The sequence below is a fragment of the Panulirus ornatus genome, chromosome 32 (genome assembly GCF_036320965.1).
Source record: "Panulirus ornatus isolate Po-2019 chromosome 32, ASM3632096v1, whole genome shotgun sequence".
In the NCBI taxonomy this organism is placed as follows: domain Eukaryota; kingdom Metazoa; phylum Arthropoda; class Malacostraca; order Decapoda; family Palinuridae; genus Panulirus; species Panulirus ornatus.
In genome coordinates, this window is record NC_092255.1 from 5,600,292 (window position 1) to 5,622,995 (window position 22,704).

A 22,704-nucleotide genomic window follows, 5' to 3' on the forward strand; every position below is an offset into this window, starting at 1 on the left:
TCTTCTTTCATACACTTTACCAAACTCAGTCACCAGCTTCTGCAGTTTCTCTCTCGAATCAGCCATCAGCACTGTATCATCACCAAACAACAATTGACTCACTTCCTAAGCTCTCTCATCCACAACAGACTGCATACTTGCCCCACTTTCCAAAACTCTTGCATTCACCTCCCTAACAACCCCATCCATAAACAAATTAAACAACTATGGAGACATCACACACCCCTGCCCGAAACCAACATTCACTGAGAACCAATCACTTTCCTCTCTTCTTACACGTATACATGCCTTACATCCTCGATAAAAACTTTTCACTGCTTTTAACAAATTGCCTCCCACACCATATATTCTTAATACTTTCCATAGGGCAACTCTGTCAAATGCCTTCTCCAGATCCATAAATGCTACATACAAATCCATTTGCTTTTCTAAGTATTTCTCACCTACATTTTTCAAAGCAAACACCTGATCCACACATCCTCTACCACTTCTGAACCCACACTGCTCTTCCCCAATCTGATGCTCTGTACATGCCTTCACCCTCTCAATCAATACCCTCCCATACAATTTCCCAGGAATACTCAATAAACTTATACCTCTGTAATTTGAGCACTCATTCTTATCCCCTTTGCCTATGTACAATGGCACTATGCAAGCATTCCGCCAGTCCTCAGGCACCTCACCATGAGTCATTTTTTTTTTTTTTTTTTTTGCTTTGTCGCTGTCTCCCGCGTTTGCGAGGTAGTGCAAGGAAACAGACGAAAGAAATGGCCCAACCCACCCCCATACACATGTATATACATACGTCCACACACGCAAATATACATACCTACACAGCTTTCCATGGTTTACCCCAGACGCTTCACATGCCTTGATTCAATCCACTGACAGCACGTCAACCCCGGTATACCACATCGCTCCAATTCACTCTATTCCTTGCCCTCCTTTCACCCTCCTGCATGTTCAGGCCCCGATCACACAAAATCTTTTTCACTCCATCTTTCCACCTCCAATTTGGTCTCCCTCTTCTCCTCGTTCCCTCCACCTCCGACACATATATTCTCTTGGTCAATCTTTCCTCACTCATTCTCTCCATGTGCCCGAACCATTTCAAAACACCCTCTTCTGCTCTCTCAACCACGCTCTTTTTATTTCCACACATCTCTCTCTTTTTTTTTTTTTTAACTTTCTAAAATGGGAAACCATGAGTCATACATACATTAAATAACCTTACCAACCATTCAACAATACAATCATCCCCTTTTTTAATAAATTCCACTGCACTGCCATCCAAATCCGCTGCCTTGCTGGCTTTCATCTTCCTCAAAGCTTTTGCTACCTCTTCTCTGTTTACCAAATCATTCTCCCTAACCCTCTCTTTTTGCACACCACCTCGACCAAAACACCCTATATCTGCCACTCTATCATCGAACACATTCAACAAACCTTCAAAATACTCACTCCATCTCCTCACATCACCACTACTTGTTATCACCTCCCCATTAGCCCCCTTCACTGATGTTCCCATTTGTTCCCTTGATGTGAGAAGGAGATTGAGTGAGTATTTTGAAGGTTTGTTGAATGTGTTTGATGATAGAGTGGCAGATATTCGGTGTTTTGGTCGAGGTGGTGTACACAGTGAGAGGGTTAGGGAGAATGATTAGGTGAACAGGGAAGAGGTAGTAAAAGCTTTGGGGAAGATGAAATTTGGCAATTCAGCGGGTTTGGATGGTATTGCAGTGGAACTTATTAAAAAAGGGGGTGACTGGATTGTTGACTGGTTGGTAAGGATATTTAATGTATGTATGACTCATGGTGAGGTGCCTGAGGATTGGCGGAAGGGTTGCATAGTGCCATTGTACAAAGGCAAAGGGAATAAAAGTGTGTGCTCAAATTACAGAGGTATAAGGGGATAGGGGAGAAAGAATACTTCCCACGTATTCCCTGCGTGTCGTAGAAGGCGACTAAAAGGGGAGGGAGCGGGGGGCTGGAAATCCTCCCCTCTCGTTTTTTTTTTATTTTCCAAAAGAAGGAACAGAGAACGAGGCCAGGTGAGGACATTCCCTCAGAGGCCCAGTCCTCTGTTCTTAACGCTACCTTGCTAACGCGGGAAATGGCGAATAGTATGAAAGAAAAAAAAGAAAAGTATGTTGAGTATTCCTGGGAAATTATATGGGAGGGTACTGATTGAGAGGGTGAAGGCATGTACAGAGCATCAGATTGGGGAAGAGCAGTGTGGTTTCAGAAGTGGTAGAGGATGTGTGGATCAGGTGTGTGCTTTGAAGAATGTAGGTGAGAAATACTTAGAAAAGCAAACGGATTTGTATAAGCTTTTATGGATCTGGAGAAGGGATATGATAGAGTTGATAGAGATGCTCTGTGGAAGGTGTTAAGAATATATGGTGTGGGAGGCAAGTTGTTAGAAGCAGTGAAAAGTTTTTATCGAGGTTATAAGGCATGTGTAGTGTAGAAAGAGAGGAAAGTGATTGGTTCTCAGTGAATGTTGGTTTACAGAAGGGGTGTGTGATGTCTCCATGGTTGTTTAATTTGTTTGTGGATGGGGTTGTTAGGGAGGTGAATGCAAGAGATTTAGAAAGAGGGGCAAGTATGCAGTCTGCTGTCGATGAGAGAACTTGGGAAGTGAGTCAAATGTTGTTCACTGATGATACAGCACTGGTGGCTGATTTGGGTGAGAAACTGCAGAAGCTGGTGACTGAGTTTGGTAAAGTGTGTGAAAGAAGAAAGCTGAAAGTAAACGTGAATAAGAGCAAGGTTATTAGATACAGTAGGGATGAGGGACAAGTCAATTGGGAGGTAAGTTTGAATGGAGAAAAACTGGAGGAAGTGAAGTGTTTTAGGTATCTGGGAGTGGATTTGGCTGCGAATGGATCCATGGAAGCGGAAGTGAATCATAGGGTGGGGGAGGGGGCAAAAGTTCTGTGAGCATTGAAGAACGTGTGGAAGTCGAGAACGTTATCTTGGAAAGCAAAAATGGGTATGTTTGAAGGAATGGGGGTTCCAACAATGTTATATGGTTGCAAGGCGTGGGCTATAGATAGAGTTGTGCGGAGGAGTGTGGATGTGCTGGTAATGAGATGTTTGAGGACAATATGTGGTGTGAGGTGGTTTGATCGAGTAAGCAATGAAAGGGTAAGAGAGATGTGTGGAAATAAAAAGTGTGTGGATGAGAGAGCAGAAGAGGGTGTTTTGAAATGGTTTAGTCACATGGAGAGAATGAGTGAGGAAAGATTGACAAAGAGGATATATGTGTCAGAGGTGGATGGAACGAGGAGAACTGGGAGACCAAATTGGAGCGAAAAAGATTCTGAGTCATCGGGGCCTGAACATGCAGGAGGGTGAAAGGCATGCAAGGAATAGAGTGAATTGGAACGATGTGGTACACCACGGTCAACGTGCTGTCAATGGATTGAACCAGGGCATGTGAAGTGTCTGGGGTAAACCATGGAAATTTCTGTGGGGCCTGGATGTGGAAAGGGAGCTGTGGTTTTGGTGCATTAGACATGACAGCTAGAGACTGAGTGTGAACGAATGTGGCCTTTGTTTTCTTTTCCTAGGACATACCTTGTGCGCACGTGGGGGGAGGGGGTGCCATTTCATGTGTGGTTGGGTGGCAATGACAATAGATAAAGGCAGCAAGTATGAATATGTACATGTGTATATATTGTATATGTGTGTGTATATATATGTATGTATATGTTGAAATGTATAGGTATGTATATGTGCGTGTGTGGGCGTTTATATATATACATGTGTATGTAGGTGGGTTGGGCCATTCTTTTGTCTGTTTCCTTGCGCTACCTTGCTAATACAGGAGACAGCTACTAAGTAAAATAAAATAAATAAAATTATATATTTTTTATTCTTATTTTATTATACTTTGTTGGTGTCTCCCGCGTTAGCGAGGTACGGCAAGGAAACAGACGAAAGAATGGCCCAACCCACCCACATACACATGTATATACATAAACGTCCACACACGCAAATATACATATATACACATGTACATAATTCATACTGTCTGCCCTTATTCATTCCCGTTGCCACCCTGCCACACATGAAATGAAAACCCCTCCCCCGCATGTGTATGAGGTAGCGCTACGAAAAGACAACAAAGGCCACATTCGTTCACGCTCAGATTCTAGCTGTCATGTATAATGTACCAAAACCACAGCTCCCTTTCCACATCCAGGCCCCACAAAACATTGCATGGTTTACCCAGACACTTCACATGCCCTGGTTCAATCCATTGACAGCACGTCGACCCTGATATATCACATCGTTCCAATTCACTCTATTCCTTGCACACCTTTCACCCTCCTGCATGTTCAGGCCCCGAACACTCAGCATCCTTTTCACTCCATCGTTCCACCTCCAATTTGGTCTCCCACTTCTCCTCGTTCCCTCCATCTCCGACACATATATCCTCTTTGTCAATCTTTCCTCACTCTTTTTATTACCACACATCTCTCTTACTCTTTCATTACTTATTTGATCAAACACCTCACACCACATATTGTCCTCAATATCTCATTTCCAGCACATCCACCCTCCTCTGCACAACTATATATATATAGTCTACCCTACGCCTCGCAACCATATAACATTGTTGGAACCACTATTCCTTCAAACATACCCATTTTTGCTTTCCGAGATAATGTTCTCGACTTCCACACATTTTTCAATGCTCCCAGAACTTTCGCCCCCTCCCCCACTCTATGATTCACTGCCACTTCCATGATTCCATCTGCTGCCAAATCCACTCCCAGATATCTAAAACACTTCACTTCCTCCAGTTTTTCTCCATTCAAACTTACCTCCCATTGACTTGTCCCTCAACCCTACTGTACCTAATAACCTTCCTCTTATTCACATTTCCTCTGTTTTCTTCTTTCATACACTTTACCAAACTCAGTCACCAGCTTCTGCAGTTTCTCTCTCGAATCAGCCATCAGCACTGTATCATCACCAAACAACAATTGACTCACTTCCTAAGCTCTCTCATCCACAACAGACTGCATACTTGCCCCACTTTCCAAAACTCTTGCATTCACCTCCCTAACAACCCCATCCATAAACAAATTAAACAACTATGGAGACATCACACACCCCTGCCCGAAACCAACATTCACTGAGAACCAATCACTTTCCTCTCTTCTTACACGTATACATGCCTTACATCCTCGATAAAAACTTTTCACTGCTTCTAACAAATTGCCTCCCACACCATATATTCTTAATACTTTCCATAGGGCAACTCTATCAAATGCCTTCTCCAGATCCATAAATGCTACATACAAATCCATTTGCTTTTCTAAGTATTTCTCACCTACATTTTTCAAAGCAAACACCTGATCCACACATCCTCTACCACTTCTGAACCCACACTGCTCTTCCCCAATCTGATGCTCTGTACATGCCTTCACCCTCTCAATCAATACCCTCCCATACAATTTCCCAGGAATACTCAATAAACTTATACCTCTGTAATTTGAGCACTCATTCTTATCCCCTTTGCCTATGTACAATGGCACTATGCAAGCATTCCGCCAGTCCTCAGGCACCTCACCATGAGTCATTTTTTTTTTTTTTTTTTTTGCTTTGTCGCTGTCTCCCGCGTTTGCGAGGTAGTGCAAGGAAACAGACGAAAGAAATGGCCCAACCCACCCCCATACACATGTATATACATACGTCCACACACGCAAATATACATACCTACACAGCTTTCCATGGTTTACCCCAGACGCTTCACATGCCTTGATTCAATCCACTGACAGCACGTCAACCCCGGTATACCACATCGCTCCAATTCACTCTATTCCTTGCCCTCCTTTCACCCTCCTGCATGTTCAGGCCCCGATCACACAAAATCTTTTTCACTCCATCTTTCCACCTCCAATTTGGTCTCCCTCTTCTCCTCGTTCCCTCCACCTCCGACACATATATTCTCTTGGTCAATCTTTCCTCACTCATTCTCTCCATGTGCCCGAACCATTTCAAAACACCCTCTTCTGCTCTCTCAACCACGCTCTTTTTATTTCCACACATCTCTCTCTTTTTTTTTTTTTTAACTTTCTAAAATGGGAAACCATGAGTCATACATACATTAAATAACCTTACCAACCATTCAACAATACAATCATCCCCTTTTTTAATAAATTCCACTGCACTGCCATCCAAATCCGCTGCCTTGCTGGCTTTCATCTTCCTCAAAGCTTTTGCTACCTCTTCTCTGTTTACCAAATCATTCTCCCTAACCCTCTCTTTTTGCACAACACCTCGACCAAAACACCCTATATCTGCCACTCTATCATCGAACACATTCAACAAACCTTCAAAATACTCACTCCATCTCCTCACATCACCACTACTTGTTATCACCTCCCCATTAGCCCCCTTCACTGATGTTCCCATTTGTTCCCTTGATGTGAGAAGGAGATTGAGTGAGTATTTTGAAGGTTTGTTGAATGTGTTTGATGATAGAGTGGCAGATATTCGGTGTTTTGGTCGAGGTGGTGTACACAGTGAGAGGGTTAGGGAGAATGATTAGGTGAACAGGGAAGAGGTAGTAAAAGCTTTGGGGAAGATGAAATTTGGCAATTCAGCGGGTTTGGATGGTATTGCAGTGGAACTTATTAAAAAAGGGGGTGACTGGATTGTTGACTGGTTGGTAAGGATATTTAATGTATGTATGACTCATGGTGAGGTGCCTGAGGATTGGCGGAAGGGTTGCATAGTGCCATTGTACAAAGGCAAAGGGAATAAAAGTGTGTGCTCAAATTACAGAGGTATAAGGGGATAGGGGAGAAAGAATACTTCCCACGTATTCCCTGCGTGTCGTAGAAGGCGACTAAAAGGGGAGGGAGCGGGGGGCTGGAAATCCTCCCCTCTCGTTTTTTTTTTATTTTCCAAAAGAAGGAACAGAGAACGAGGCCAGGTGAGGACATTCCCTCAGAGGCCCAGTCCTCTGTTCTTAACGCTACCTTGCTAACGCGGGAAATGGCGAATAGTATGAAAGAAAAAAAAGAAAAGTATGTTGAGTATTCCTGGGAAATTATATGGGAGGGTACTGATTGAGAGGGTGAAGGCATGTACAGAGCATCAGATTGGGGAAGAGCAGTGTGGTTTCAGAAGTGGTAGAGGATGTGTGGATCAGGTGTGTGCTTTGAAGAATGTAGGTGAGAAATACTTAGAAAAGCAAACGGATTTGTATAAGCTTTTATGGATCTGGAGAAGGGATATGATAGAGTTGATAGAGATGCTCTGTGGAAGGTGTTAAGAATATATGGTGTGGGAGGCAAGTTGTTAGAAGCAGTGAAAAGTTTTTATCGAGGTTATAAGGCATGTGTAGTGTAGAAAGAGAGGAAAGTGATTGGTTCTCAGTGAATGTTGGTTTACAGAAGGGGTGTGTGATGTCTCCATGGTTGTTTAATTTGTTTGTGGATGGGGTTGTTAGGGAGGTGAATGCAAGAGATTTAGAAAGAGGGGCAAGTATGCAGTCTGCTGTCGATGAGAGAACTTGGGAAGTGAGTCAAATGTTGTTCACTGATGATACAGCACTGGTGGCTGATTTGGGTGAGAAACTGCAGAAGCTGGTGACTGAGTTTGGTAAAGTGTGTGAAAGAAGAAAGCTGAAAGTAAACGTGAATAAGAGCAAGGTTATTAGATACAGTAGGGATGAGGGACAAGTCAATTGGGAGGTAAGTTTGAATGGAGAAAAACTGGAGGAAGTGAAGTGTTTTAGGTATCTGGGAGTGGATTTGGCTGCGAATGGATCCATGGAAGCGGAAGTGAATCATAGGGTGGGGGAGGGGGCAAAAGTTCTGTGAGCATTGAAGAACGTGTGGAAGTCGAGAACGTTATCTTGGAAAGCAAAAATGGGTATGTTTGAAGGAATGGGGGTTCCAACAATGTTATATGGTTGCAAGGCGTGGGCTATAGATAGAGTTGTGCGGAGGAGTGTGGATGTGCTGGTAATGAGATGTTTGAGGACAATATGTGGTGTGAGGTGGTTTGATCGAGTAAGCAATGAAAGGGTAAGAGAGATGTGTGGAAATAAAAAGTGTGTGGATGAGAGAGCAGAAGAGGGTGTTTTGAAATGGTTTAGTCACATGGAGAGAATGAGTGAGGAAAGATTGACAAAGAGGATATATGTGTCAGAGGTGGATGGAACGAGGAGAACTGGGAGACCAAATTGGAGCGAAAAAGATTCTGAGTCATCGGGGCCTGAACATGCAGGAGGGTGAAAGGCATGCAAGGAATAGAGTGAATTGGAACGATGTGGTACACCACGGTCAACGTGCTGTCAATGGATTGAACCAGGGCATGTGAAGTGTCTGGGGTAAACCATGGAAATTTCTGTGGGGCCTGGATGTGGAAAGGGAGCTGTGGTTTTGGTGCATTATACATGACAGCTAGAGTCTAGTGTGAACAAATGTGGCCTTTGTTGTCTTTTCCTAGTGCTACCTCGCGCACATGCGGGGGGAGGGGGTTGTTATTGCATGTGTGGTGGGGTGGCGACAGGAATGAATAAGAGCAGACAGTATGAATTGTGTACATGTGTATATATGTGTGTGTGTATATATTTGTATACAGTGAGATGTATAGGTATGTATATGTGCATGTCTGGACGTGTATGTATATACATGTGTATGTGGGTGGGTTGGGCCATTCTTTCGTCTGTCTCCTTACACTACCTCGCTAATGCAGGAGACAGCGCCAAAGTCTTGTGAGTAAATTCAGGGGTTGGTGAGAGCACAAGAACAAGGGAAGGAGTAGCACTACTCCTGAAACAGGAGTGGTGGGAGTATGTGATAGAGTGTAAGAAAGTAAACTCTATATTGATATGGGTAAAACTGAAAGTGGATGGAGAGAGATGGGTGATTATTGGTGCATATGTACCTGGGCATAAGAAGAAAGATCATGAGAGGCAAGTGTTTCGGGAGCAGATGAATGAGTGTGTTAGTAGTTTTGATGCACAAGACCGAGTTATAGTGATGTGTGATTTGAATGCAAAGGTGAGTAATGTGGAAGTTAAGGGAATAATTGGTGTACATGGGGTGTTCAGTGTTGTAAATGGAAATGGTGAAGAGCTTGTAGATTTGTGCTGAAAAAGGACAGGTGATTGGGAATACCTGGTTTAAAAAGAGAGATATACATAAGTATACGTATGTAAGTAGGAGAGATGGCCAGAGAGCATTATTGGATTACGTATTAATTGATAGGCACGCGAAAGAGAGACTTTTGGATGTTAATGTGCTGAGAAGTGCAACTGGAGGGATGTCTGATCATTATCTTTTGGAGGTGAAGGTGAAGATTTGTAGAAGTTTTCAGAAAAGAAGAGAGAATGTTGGGGTGAAGAGAGTGGTGAGAGTAAGTGAGCTTGGAAAGGAGACTTGTGTGAGGAAGTACCAGGGACATAAGGGGAGTGGGGGAGGAATGGGATGTATATAGGGACGCAGTGATGGCTTCCACAAAAGATGCTTGTGGCATGAGAAGCGTGGAAGGTGGGCAGATTAGAAAGGGTAGTATGTGGAGGGATGAAGAAGTAAGATTGTTAGTGAAAGACAAGAGAGAGGCATTTGGACATAATGCAAATGACTAGGAGATGTATAAAAGAAAGAGGCAGGAGGTCAAGAGAAAGGTGAAAGAGGTGAAAAAGAGGGCTAATGAGATTTGGGGTGAGAGAGTATCATTAAATTTTAGGGAGAATAAAAAGATATTTTGGAAGGAGGTAAACAAAGTGCGTAAGACAAGTGAGCACATAGGAACTTCAGTGAAGGGGGCTAATGGGGAGGTGATAACAAGTAATGGTGATGTGAGAAGGAGATGGAGTGAGTATTTTGAAGGTTTGTTGAATGTGTCTGATGATAGAGTGGCAGATATAGGGTGTTTTGGTTGAGGTGGTGTGCAAAGTGAGAGGGTTAGGGAAAATGATTTGGTAAACAGAGAAGAGGTAGTAAAAGCTTTGTGGAAGATGAAAGCCGGCAAGGCAGCGGGTTTGGATGATATTGCAGTAGAATTTATTAAAAAGGGGGTGACTGTATTGGTGACTGGTTGGTAAGGTTATTTAATGTATGTATGACTCATGGTGAGGTGCCTGAGGACTGGCAGAATGCTTGCATAGTGCCATTGTACATAGGCAAAGGGGATAAAAGAGTGTGCTCAAATTACAGAGGTATAAGTTTGTTGGGTATTCCTGGGAAATTATATGGGAGGGTATTGATTGAGAGGGTGAAGGCATGTACAGAGCATCAGATTGAGGACGAGCAGTGTGGTTTCAGAAGTGGTAGAGGATGTGTGGATCAGGTGTTTGCTTTGAAAAATGTATGTCAGAAATACTTAGAAAAGCAAATGGATTTGTATGTAGCATTTATGGATCTGGAGAAGGCATATGATAGAGTTGATAGAGATGCTCTGTGGAAGGTATTAAGAATATATGGTTGTCAGAAGCAGTGAAAAGTTTTTATCGAGGATGTAAGGCATGTGTACGTGTAGGAAGAGAGGAAAGTGATTGGTTCTCAGTGAATGTAGGTTTGCGGCAAGGGTGTGTGATGTCTCCATGGTTGTTTAATTTGTTTATGGATGGGTTTGTTAGGGAGGTGAATGCAAGAGTTTTGGAAAGAGGGGCAAGTATGCAGTCTGTTGTGGATGAGAGAGCTTGGGAAGTGAGTCAGTTGTTGTTCGCTGATGATACAGCACTGGTGGCTAATTTGTGTGAGAAACTGCAGAAGCTGGTGACTGAGTTTGGTGAAGTGTGTGAAAGAAGGCTGAAAGTAAATGTGAATAAGAGGAAGGTTATTAGGTACAGTAGGGTTGAGGGACAAGTCAATTGGGAGGTAAGTTTGAATGGAGAAAAACTGGAGGAACTGAAGTGTTTTAGATATCTGGGAGTGGATTTGGCAGCGGATGGAACCATGGAAGCAGAAGTGAATCATAGGGTAGGGGAGGGGGCGAAAGTTCTGTGAGTGTTGAAGAATGTGTGGAAGTCGAGAACATTATCTTGGAGTGCAAAAATGGGTATGTTTGAAGGAATAGTGGTTCCAACAATGTTATATGGTTGCGAGGCATGGGCTATAGATAGAGTTGTGTGGAGGAAGGTGGATGTGCTGGAAATGAGATGTCTGAGGACAGTATGTGGTGTGAGGTGGTTTGATCGAATAAGTAATAATAGGGTAAGAAAGATGTGCGGTAATAAAAAGAGTGTGGTTGAGAGAGCAGAAGAGGGTGTTTTGAAATGGTTTGGTCACATGGAGAGAATGAGTGAGGAAAGATTGACCAAGAGGATAGAGGATATATGTGTAAGAGGTGGAGGGAATGAGGAGAAGTAGGAGACCAAATTGGAGGTGGAAAGATGGAGTGAAAAAGATTTTGAGTGATTGGGGGCCTGAACATGCAGGAGGGTGAAAGGCTTGCAAGGGATAGGGTGAATTGGAACGATGTGGTATACCGGGTTGACGTGCTGTCAATGGACTGAACCAGGGCATGTGAAGCGTCTGGAGTAAACCATGGAAAGTTTTGTGGGGCCTGGATGTGGAAAGGGAGCTGTGGTTTCAGTGCATTATTACATGACATCTAGAGACTGAGTTTGAACGAATGTGGCCTTTGTTGTCTTTTCCTAGCGCTACCTCGCACACATGAGGGGGGAGGGGTTTTTTATCTCGTGTGTGGCAGGGTGGAGATGGGAATGAATAAAGGCAGCCAGCATGAATTATGTACATGTGTATATATGTATTTGTCTGTGTGTATATATATGTATACGTTGAGATGTATAGGTATGTATATTTGAGTGTGTGGACGTGCATGTATATACATATGCATGTGGGTGGGTTGGGCCGTTCTTTCGTCTGTTTCCTTGCGCTACCTCGCTAATGCGGGAGACAGCGACAAAGAAAAATAATAATAATAATGATATATATATTATTAAATTTTAGGGAGAATAAAAAGATGTTTTGGAAGGAGGTAAATAATGTGTGTAAGACAAGAAGACAAATGGTAACATTGGTGAAGGGGGCTAGTGGGGAGGTAGTAACAAGTAGTGGTGAAGAAAGGAGATGGAGCAAATATTTTGAAGGTTTATTGAATGTGTGTGATGATAGAGTGGCAGATATAGGGTGTTTTGGTGGAGGTGGTGTGCAAAGTGAAAGGGTCAGGGAGAATGATTTGGTAAACAGAGAAGAGGTAGTGAAAGTTTTGCAGAAAATGAAAGCCAGCAAGGCAGTGGGTTTGGATGGTATTGCAGTGGAATTTTATTAAAAAAGGGGGTGACTGTGTTGTTGACTGGTTGGTAAGGATAATCAATGTATGTATGGTTCATGGTGAAGTGCCTGAGGATTTGCAAAATGCATGCATAGTGCCACTGAACAAACGCAAAGGCGATAAAGGTGAGTGTTCAAATTATAGAGATAAAAGTTTATTGAGTATTCATGGGAAATTATATGTGAGGGTACTGATTGAGAGGGTAAAGGCATGTAGAGAGCATCAGCTTTGGGAAGAGCAGTATGGTTTCAAAAGTGGTAGAGGATGTGTAGATCAGGTGTTTGCTTTGAAGAATGTATGTGAGAAATACTTAGAAATACAGATGGATTTGTATGTAGCATTTATGGCTCTGGAAAAGGCATATGATAGTGTTCATAGAGATGTTCTGTGAAAGGTATTAAGAGTATATGGTGTGGGAGGTAAGTTGCTAGAAGCAGTCAAAAGTTTTTATCAAGGATATAAGGCATGTGTACGTGTAAGAAGAGAGGAAAGTGATTGGTTCCCAGTGAATGTCAGTTTGTGGCAGGGATGCATGATGTTTCTATGGTTGTATAATTTGTTTACAGATGGATTTGTTAGGGAGGTGAATGCAAGAGTTTTCGAGAGAGGGGCAAGTATGCAGTCTGTTGTGGATGAGAGGGCTTCGGAAGTGAGTCAGTTGTTGTTCACTGGTGGTACAGCCCTGGTGGCTGATTCGGGTGAGAAACTGCAGAAGCTGGTGACTAAGTTTGGTAAAGTGTGTGAAAGAAGAAAGCTGAGAGTAAATGTGAATAACAGCAAGGTTTTTAGGTTCAGTAGGGTTGAGGGACAAGTCAACTGGGAGGTAAGTTTGAATGGAGAAAAACTGGAGGAAGTGAAGTGTTTTAGATATATGGGAGTGGGTTTAGCAGTGGATGGAACCATGGAAGTGGAAGTGAGTCAAGGGGGGGGGGGGGATGGTTCTGGGAACGTTGAAAAATGTGTGGAAGGTGAGAATGTTATCTCGGAGAGCAAAAATGGGTATATTTGAAGGAATAGTGGTTCCAACAATCTTATATGGCTGTGAGGGATGGGCTATAGATAGGCTTGTGTGGAGTAGGGTGGATGTGTTGGAAATGAGATGTTTGAGGACAATATATGGTGTGAGGTAGTTTGATCAAGTAAGTAATGAAAGGGTAAAAGAAATGTGTTTTAATAAAAAGTGTGTTTGAGAGAGCAGAAGAGGATGTATTGAAATGGTTTGGTCACATGAAGAGAATGAGTGAGGAATGATTGACAAAACGGATATATGTATCAGAGGTGGAGGGAATGAGGAGAAGTGGGAGACCAAATTGGAGGTGGAAGGATGGAGTGAAAAGGATTTTGAGCGATCTGGGGCCTGAATATACAGGAGGGTGAAAGGTGTGCAAGGAATAGAGTGAACTGGAATGATGTGGTATACCGGGGTCAATGTGCTGCCAATGGATTGAATCAGGGCATTTGAAGCATCTGGGGTAAACCATGAAAAGTTCTGTGGGGCCTGGATGTGGAAAGGGAGCTGTGGTTTCGGTGCATTACACATGACAGCTAAAGACTGGGTGTGAATGAATGTGGCCTTTGTTGTCTTTTCCTAGTGCTACCTTGTACGTGCAAGAGGGGAGGTTGATGCCATTTCATGTGTGGCAGGGTGACGACGGCAATGGATAAAGGTGTGTATATGTGCATGTGTGGGCGTTTATGTATATACATGTGTATGTGGGTGGGTTGGGCCATTCTTTCATCTGTTTCCTAGTGCTACCTCACTAACACGGAAGACAGCGAAAAAGTACAATAAATAAATATATATATATATACATATATATTTTTTTGCCATTTTCCGCATTAGCGAGGTAGCGTCAAGAACAGAGGACTGAGCCTCTGAGGGAATATCCTCACTTGGCTCCCTTGTCTTTTCCTTCTTTTGGAAAATTAAAAACGAGAGGGGAGGATTTCCAGCTTCCTGCTCCCCTCTCCCTCAGTCGCCTTCTACGCCACACAGGGAACACGTAGGAAGCACTCTTTCTCCCCCCGGGTATAATTATATATGTATGTGTCAGAGGTGGAGGGTATGAGGAGAAATGGGAGACCAAAGTGGAGGTGGAAGGATGGAGTGAAAAAGGTTTTAAGTGATTGGGGCCTGAGCATACAGGAGGGTGAAAGGCATGCAAGGAATAGAGTGAATTGGAACGATGTGGTATACCAGGGTTAACGTGCTGTCAACGGATTGAATCAAGGCATGTGAAGTGTCCGTGGTAAACCATACAAAGTTTTGTGGGGACTGGATGTGGAAAGGGAGCTGTGGTTTCACATGCATTATACATGACAGCTAGAGTCTGAGTGTGAGCAAATGTGGCCTTTGTTGTCTTTTCCTAGAGCTACCTCGTGTGCATGGGGGGGGGGTGTCATTTCCTGTGTGGCTAGGTGGCGACAGGAATGAATAAAGGCAGCAAGTATGAATTACGTACATATGTATATATGTACATGTCTGTGTATGTATATATATGTATACATTGAAATGTATAGGTATGTATATGTGCATGTGTGGACGTGTATTTATATACATGTGTATGTGGGTGGGTTGGGCCATTCTTTTGTCTGTTTCCTGTGCTACCTTGCTAACGCGAGAGACAGTGACAAAGTATAATAAATAAATATATCAAAATAAAGTGAAGTGTTTTCGATATCTGGGAGTGGATCTGGCAGCTGATGGAATCATGGAAGCGGAAGTGGATCATAGGGTGGGGGAGGGGGCGAAAATTCTGGGAGCCTTGAAGAATGTGTGGAAGTCGAGAACATTATCTCGGAAAGCAAAAATGGGTATGTTTGAAGGAATAGTGGTTCCAACAATGTTGTATGGTTGCAAGGCGTGGGCTATGGATAGAGTTGTGCGCAGGAGGATGGATGTGCTGGAAATGAGATGTTTGAGGACAATGTGTGGTGTGAGGTGGTTTGATCGAGTAAGTAACGTAAGGGTAAAAGAGATGTGTGGAAATAAAAAAGAGCGTGGTTGAGAGAGCAGAAGAGGGTGTTTTGATATGGTTCGGGCACATGGAGAGAATGAGTGAGGAAAGATTGACCAAGAGAATATATGTGTCGGAGGTGGAGGGAACGAGGAGAAGAGGGAGACCAAATTGGAGGTGGAAAGATGGAGTGAAAAAGATTTTGTGGGATAGGGGCCTGAACATGCAGGAGGGTGAAAGGAGGGCAAGGAATAGAGTGAATTGGAGCGATGTGGTATACCGGGGTTGACGTGCTGTCAGTGGATTGAATCAAGGCATGTGAAGTGTCTGGGGTAAACCATGGTAAGCTGTGTAAGTATGTATATTTGCGTGTGTGGACGTATGTATATACATGTGTATGGGGGTGGGTTGGGCCATTTCTTTCGTCTGTTTCCTTGCGCTACCTCGCAAACGCGGGAGACAGCAGCAAAAAAAAAAAAAAAAAAAAAAAAAAAAATCAAAATAAATTATATATATTTATGGATGGGAGCGGGGGGCTGGAAATCCTCCCCTCTCATTTTTGATTTTCCAAAGGAAGGAACAGAGACGGGGGCCAAGTGGGGATTTCCCTCAAAGGCTCAGTCCTCTGTTCCTAAAGCTACCTCGCTACCGCGGGAAATGGCGAATAGTATGAAAAAAAAAAAAAAAAAAATTTATGGATGGGGTTGTTAGGGAGGTGAAAGAGTTTTGGAGAGAGGGGCAAGTATGCAACCTGGTGTGGATGAGAGAGTTTGGGGAGTGAGTCAGTTGTTCGCTGATGATACAGCGCTGGTGGCTGATTCGGGTGAGAAACTGCAGATGTCGGTGACTGAGTTTGGTAAAGTGTGTGAAAGAAGAAAGCTTAGAGTAAATGTGAATAAGAGCAAGGTTATTAGGTTCAGTAGGGTTGAGGGAAAAGTAAATTTGGAGGTAAGTTTGAATGGAGAAACACTGGAGGAAGTGTAGTGTTTTAGATATCTGGGAGTAGATTTAGCAGCGGATGGAACCATGGAAGCAGAATGAATCACAGGGTGGGGGAGGGGGCGAAGGTTCTGGGAGCATAGAAGAATGTGTGGAAGGAAAGAACGTTATCTCAGAGAGCAAAAATGGGTATGTTTGAAGGAATAGTGGTTCCAATAATGTTATATGGTTGTGAGGCATGGGTGATAGATAGGGTTGTGTGGAGGAGGATGGATGTGTTGGAAATGAGATGTTTGAGGATAATATGTGGTGTGAGGTGGTTTGATCGAGTAAGTAATGAAAGAGTAAGAGAGACGTGTGGTAATAAAAAGAGTGTGGTTGAGAGAGCAGAAGAGGGTGTATTGAAATGGTTTGGTCACATGGAGAGAGTGAGTGAGGAAAGATTGACAAAGAGGATTTATGTGTCAGAGGTGGAGGGAACGAGGAGAAGTGGGGGGCCAAAGTGGAGATGGAAGGATGGAGTGAAAAACATTTTGAGCGATCAGGGCCTGAACATACAGGAGGGTGAAAGGTGTGCAAGGAGTAGAATGAATTGGAATGATGTTGTATACTGGGGTCAATGTGCTGTCAGTGATTGAACCAAGGCATGTGAGGTGTCTGGGGTAAACCATGAAAAGTTCTGTGGGGCCTGGATGTGGAAAGGGAGCTGTGGTTTCGGTGCATTACACATGACAGCTAAAGACTGGGTGTGAATGAATGTGGCCTTTGTTGTCTTTTCCTAGTGCTACCTTGTACGTGCAAGAGGGGAGTTTGATGCCATTTCATGTGCGGCAGGGTGACGACGGCAATGGATAAAGGTGTGTATATGTGCATGTGTGGGCGTTTATGTATATACATGTGTATGTGGGTGGGTTGGGCCATTCTTTCATCTGTTTCCTAGTGCTACCTCACTAACACGGAAGACAGCGAAAAAGTACAATAAATAAATAAATATATATATATATATATATATATACATTTTTTTGCCATTTTCCGCATTAGCGAGGTAGCGTCAAGAACAGAGGACTGAGCCTCTGAGGGAATATCCTCACTTGGCTCCCTTGTCTTTTCCTTCCTTTGGAAAATTAAAAACGAGAGGGGAGGATTTCCAGCTTCCTGCTCCCCTCTCCCTCAGTCGCCTTCTACGACACGCAGGGAACACGTAGGAAGCACTCTTTCTCCCCCCGGGTATAATTATATATGTATGTGTCAGAGGTGGAGGGTATGAGGAGAAATGGGAGACCAAAGTGGAGGTGGAAGGATGGAGTGAAAAAGGTTTTAAGTGATTGGGGCCTGAGCATACAGGAGGGTGAAAGGCATGCAAGGAATAGAGTGAATTGGAACGATGTGGTATACCAGGGTTGACGTGCTGTCAACGGATTGAATCAAGGCATGTGAAGTGTCTGTGGTAAACCATACAAAGTTTTGTGGGGACTGGATGTGGAAAGGGAGCTGTGGTTTCACATGCATTATACATGACAGCTAGAGTCTGAGTGTGAGCAAATGTGGCCTTTGTTGTCTTTTCCTAGAGCTACCTCGTGTGCATGGGGGGGGGGGGGGGGGGTCATTTCCTGTGTGGCTAGGTGGTGACAGGAATGAATAAAGGCAGCAAGTATGAATTATGTACATATGTATATATGTACATGTCTGTGTATGTATATATATGTATACATTGAAATGTATAGGTATGTATATGTGCATGTGTGGACGTGTATGTATATACATGTGTATGTGGGTGGGTTGGGCCATTCTTTTGTCTGTTTCCTTTGCTACCTTGCTAATGCGAGAGACAGTGACAAAGTATAATAAATAAATATATCAAAATAAATTATATATATTTATGGATGGGGTTGTTAGGGAGGTGAAAGTGTTTTGGAGAGAGGGGCAAGTATGCAATCTGGTGTGGATGAGAGAATTTGGGGAGTGAGTCAGTTGTTCGCTGATGATACAGCACTGGTGGCTGATTCGGGTGAGAAACTGCAGATGTCGGTGACTGAGTTTGGTAAAGTGTGTGAAAGAAGAAAGCTTAGAGTAAATGTGAATAAGAGCAAGGTTATTAGGTTCAGTAGGGTTGAGGGAAAAGTAAATTTGGAGGTAAGTTTGAATGGAGAAACACTGGAGGAAGTGTAGTGTTTTAGATATCTGGGAGTAGATTTAGCAGCGGATGGAACCATGGAAGCAGAATGAATCACAGGGTGGGGGAGGGGGCGATGGTTCTGGGAGCATAGAAGAATGTGTGGAAGGAAAGAACTTTATCTCAGAGAGCAAAAATGAGTATGTTTGAAGGAATAGTGGTTCCAATAATGTTATATGGTTGTGAGGCATGGGTGATAGATAGGGTTGTGTGGAGGAGGATGGATGTGTTGGAAATGAGATGTTTGAGGATAATATGTGGTGTGAGGTGGTTTGATCGAGTAAGTAATGAAAGAGTAAGAGAGACGTGTGGTAATAAAAAGAGTGTGGTTGAGAGAGCAGAAGAGGGTGTATTGAAATGGTTTGGTCACATGGAGAGAGTGAGTGAGGAAAGATTGACAAAGAGGATTTATGTGTCAGAGGTGGAGGGAACGAGGAGAAGTGGGGGGGCCAAAGTGGAGATGGAAGGATGGAGTGAAAAACATTTTGAGCGATCAGGGCCTGAACATACAGGAGGGTGAAAGGTGTGCAAGGAATAGAATGAATTGGAATGATGTTGTATACTGGGGTCAATGTGCTGTCAGTGATTGAACCAAGGCATGTGAGGTGTCTGGGGTAAACCATGGAATGTTCTGTGGGGCTTGGATGTAGAGAGGGAACTGTGGTTTCGGTGCATTACACATGACAGCTAAAGTCTGAGTGTGGACAAATGTGGCCTTTGCTGTCTTTTCCTAGCGCTACCTCGTGCGCATGCGGGGGTAGGGGGGTGTCATTTCATGTGTGGCGGGGTGGCAGCAGGAATGGATGAAATCAGAATGTATGATGAATATGTTGCATGTGTATATATGTATGTGTATGCATATGTATGTATACATTGAAATGCATAGGTATGTATATGAGCGTGTGTGGGCATTTATGTATATAAATGTGTATGTGGGTGGGTTGGGCCATTATTTCGTCTGTTTCCTTGCGCTACCTTGCAAATGCAGGAGACAGTGATAAAGTATAATAATTAGAAAGGGTAGTGAGTGGTGGGATGAAGTAAGAATATTAGTGAAAGAGAAGAGAGAGGCATTTGGACAATTTTTGCAGGAAAATAGTGCAAATGACTGGGAGATGTATAAAAGAAAGAGGCAGGAGGTCAAGAGAAAGGTGCAAGAGGGAAAAAGAGGGTAAATGAGAGTTGGGGTGAGAGAGTATCATTAAATTTTAGGGAGAATAAAAAGATGTTTTGGAAGGAGGTAAATAAAGTGCATAAGACAAGAGAACAAATGGGAACGTCAGTGAAGGGGGCTAATGGGAAGGTAATAATTAGTGGTGATGTGAGAAGGAGGAGTGAGTATTTTGAAGGTTTGTTGAATGTGTGTGGTGATAGAGTGGCAGGTATAGAGTGTTCTGGTCAGGTGGTGTGCGAAGTGAGAGGGTCAGGGAGAATGGTTTGGTAAACAGAGAGGAGGTAGTGAAAGCTTTGTGGAAGATGAAAGCTGGCAAGGCGGTGGGTTTGGATGGTATTGCAGTGGAATTTATTTAAAAAGGGGGTGACTGTGTTGTTAAAAGGTTGGTGAGGATATTCAATGTATGTATGACTCATGGTGAAGTGCCAGAGGATTGGCAGAATGCATGCACAGTGCCATAGTACAAAGGCAAAGGGGATAAAGGTGAGTGTTCAAATTACAGAGGCATAAGTTTGTTGAGTATTCCTGAGAAATTATATGGGAGAGTACTGATTGAGAGGGTAAGGGTATGTATAAGAGCATCAGACTGGGGAAGAGCAGTGTGATTTCGTAAGTGGTAGAGACCACATTCACTCACACTCAACCTGACGTTTCACATGGCCTTGTTCTGACCAAGTCAACATGAGCTTATTCATTCTTGCATCAAAGATTCCACTTCAAGCGGCCAGAAATGGTTTTGTATATTTTTGAAGAGACTACGTATACATTATATAACCTGAATATACAACTGATATCATGCCATATTCTTTGTTTTTCAGGTGATGTTTCAAGAATATAAGTGTTCTGCTTTGTTGGGAAGTGTGTTGTAGCTCAAAGGTAAGTAATATTTATAAAAAAAAATTCATGGTGATTCAGTTTATGGTCACATTCTAATGTGCCCTAGTGTCCTGGATGTTATAAATTTAGATACATAACCGCTATTGTTATAAACAATCTTGCTTATCTAGAAGGTATTGTATGAGCTGACAGATCACTTGGTACCCAGCTTGCTAATTAGTAATTCCAGTATGTTACGTTTTATTATAAAGAAAGCCAAATTTGTATCGGATTATAACTTACTGCACTATAACGTACTACGTATTACTGAGCTACGTAAGAGCTGCATAAAGTTTTGGGGCCAATTTAATCTAGTGAATTTACCTTTTGGACACATACTGCACTGTGGTATTTTCCCCAAAATTAACAGCTAGTTGGAATTCTAAAATGTCATATAAGCAAGGCTTATGAGGAATCATTTAATCATGATGAATTCTGGGTAAAGTATGTTGTGAAATATCACATATCTCTCTGCCTTCATACTTTCTAATAAAAGACTGGTACACTCAGCCAAAGAAATTTGCAAGCACATACCTGATATATTTATGTCAACTTAATTGGAAGTACTGTATTGGGGGAGGAGTAGGGATACATGGAACACAATACAGCAACGTGAACTGTCAAATTGATGGTCACTAATATAACAATCAAATTATTCTTGCAGATAGGTCTAGTAGTATGTTTTGTATAATTGATAATGATCAGACATGTAAGAAACATCCATGAATATTTATGAATATAATATTTCATGTTTTTGCCAAGAAATGCTGTTATACAGCAACTATCAATCATGTGAATGCTAGAATATACTTCATTAGCAAGTGTCTACTGTGTAAGCCCATGCAGGATTCTGTATAACAGCTCACTGTCTCGTATCCATCCTTCCCCATCTCCCGAACCTTCCCTTCCCTTTCCTCCCCAAACTTCCAAGTGCATTTCAAACTTCCCTGTAGCAGATCTCAGACCATGCTGATCAACATGGGATATGAAACTATTCTTGCAAATGCACTAACTCATTCCCACCATCATCAACCTGAAGACTTAAATACCACTTTTCATCCCGTTCCTGCCCTCTTTCCTTTCCTCCCTACTCCTTTTCAGCATCTTCACTATCCTCTGCTCCTTCAATCCTTGCATTCAATGATGGTTGAGGTGTTAATGTGACACAATCTAATGTGATAATTGTACAACATTATTGTTATAACATCAATTTAGACAATATCATTTGATAGTGATGGTATGTTTACCTTGTGTTATTGTTGATATTTCTAATGATCATAACTCAGAGTTCAACATATTATTTACTCTTTCCCTTTCGTTACTCATTAACCATTAAATGGTAGACATACCATTTAAATATATGGTATACAGGATCCTCCATGGACTTCCATGATAGACACCTGCTAGTAAAGTATCATCTAACATATAGTCATTAAGAGATGATTACGTTGCTGTACAACAGCAGCAGATCTTGGCAACACCATAAAACATTATGTTCATTAACATTCATAGGATTTTGGTTTTTTTTTTTCAATTTTCATTAACATTCATAGGATTTTTTTTTTTTTCAATTTTACCTTTATCAGTGGCCAATAATCAGTTCAAGTCACTCTACTATGTTCCACATACCCATACTCCTCCCCCATACAGTGTAACCAGCTGAAATGACGAACATACAAGGTATGTGCTGGAGAACATCTGTCACTGAGTGTACATGTAATGAAAGTCCATATCTAAGGACATCTCATGGCTTACAAAAAGAGATGACTGTAGTTGTATTAATAAATTCATGGATAACTATAACCGTATATGATTATCTCTAGTACAACAGGATATCTTGGAAGTATTAAAAAAAAATTAATTGGTCTTAACTCTTCCTAAGGCATTAATTATGTTCTGTTACGTGAACTTTCTCAAAGAACTTTTGTAAATATTGTACATTGAATTGTTAAAATTTTTAGGTGAAGCCTTATGTACATAGATATTATAAATGATGTAAATGCATTGGGAGTGTCATATGCTGTATGAAAATGTAAATAAAATAAAAGTATAAATGATTCTACTTTCCCTTTACATTACAAATGAACCGTGATGGAACCCCTAATAGGTCATTCACAGTGGAGCAAAATATATATGACAAACAACAAATGGCACGTGGATTCCTACCACAAACAGCTATACCCCATGTGCTGGAAATATATTAACTAGAGAAAATAATGCTGGAGCAAGACCGTTTTTAATTACAAGAGTACACACACACACACACACATATAATATATATATATATATATATATATATATATATATAT

The 22,704-nt window shown here is 42.3% G+C and overlaps 1 protein-coding gene across 1 annotated transcript in view; it reads left to right on the forward strand.

Moving 5' to 3' along the window:
- LOC139759008 (uncharacterized) overlaps window positions 1-22,450 on the forward strand; it is a 114,670-nt gene extending 92,220 nt beyond the window's left edge. Inside the window, exon 25 of the mRNA XM_071680892.1 lies at window positions 20,338-22,450. Within this exon, the coding sequence (XP_071536993.1) occupies window positions 20,338-20,357 (20 nt within the window). The 3' untranslated portion in view covers window positions 20,358-22,450. The remainder of the gene's footprint in view (window positions 1-20,337) is intronic.
- The last annotated feature ends 254 nt before the right edge of the window (window positions 22,451-22,704 follow it).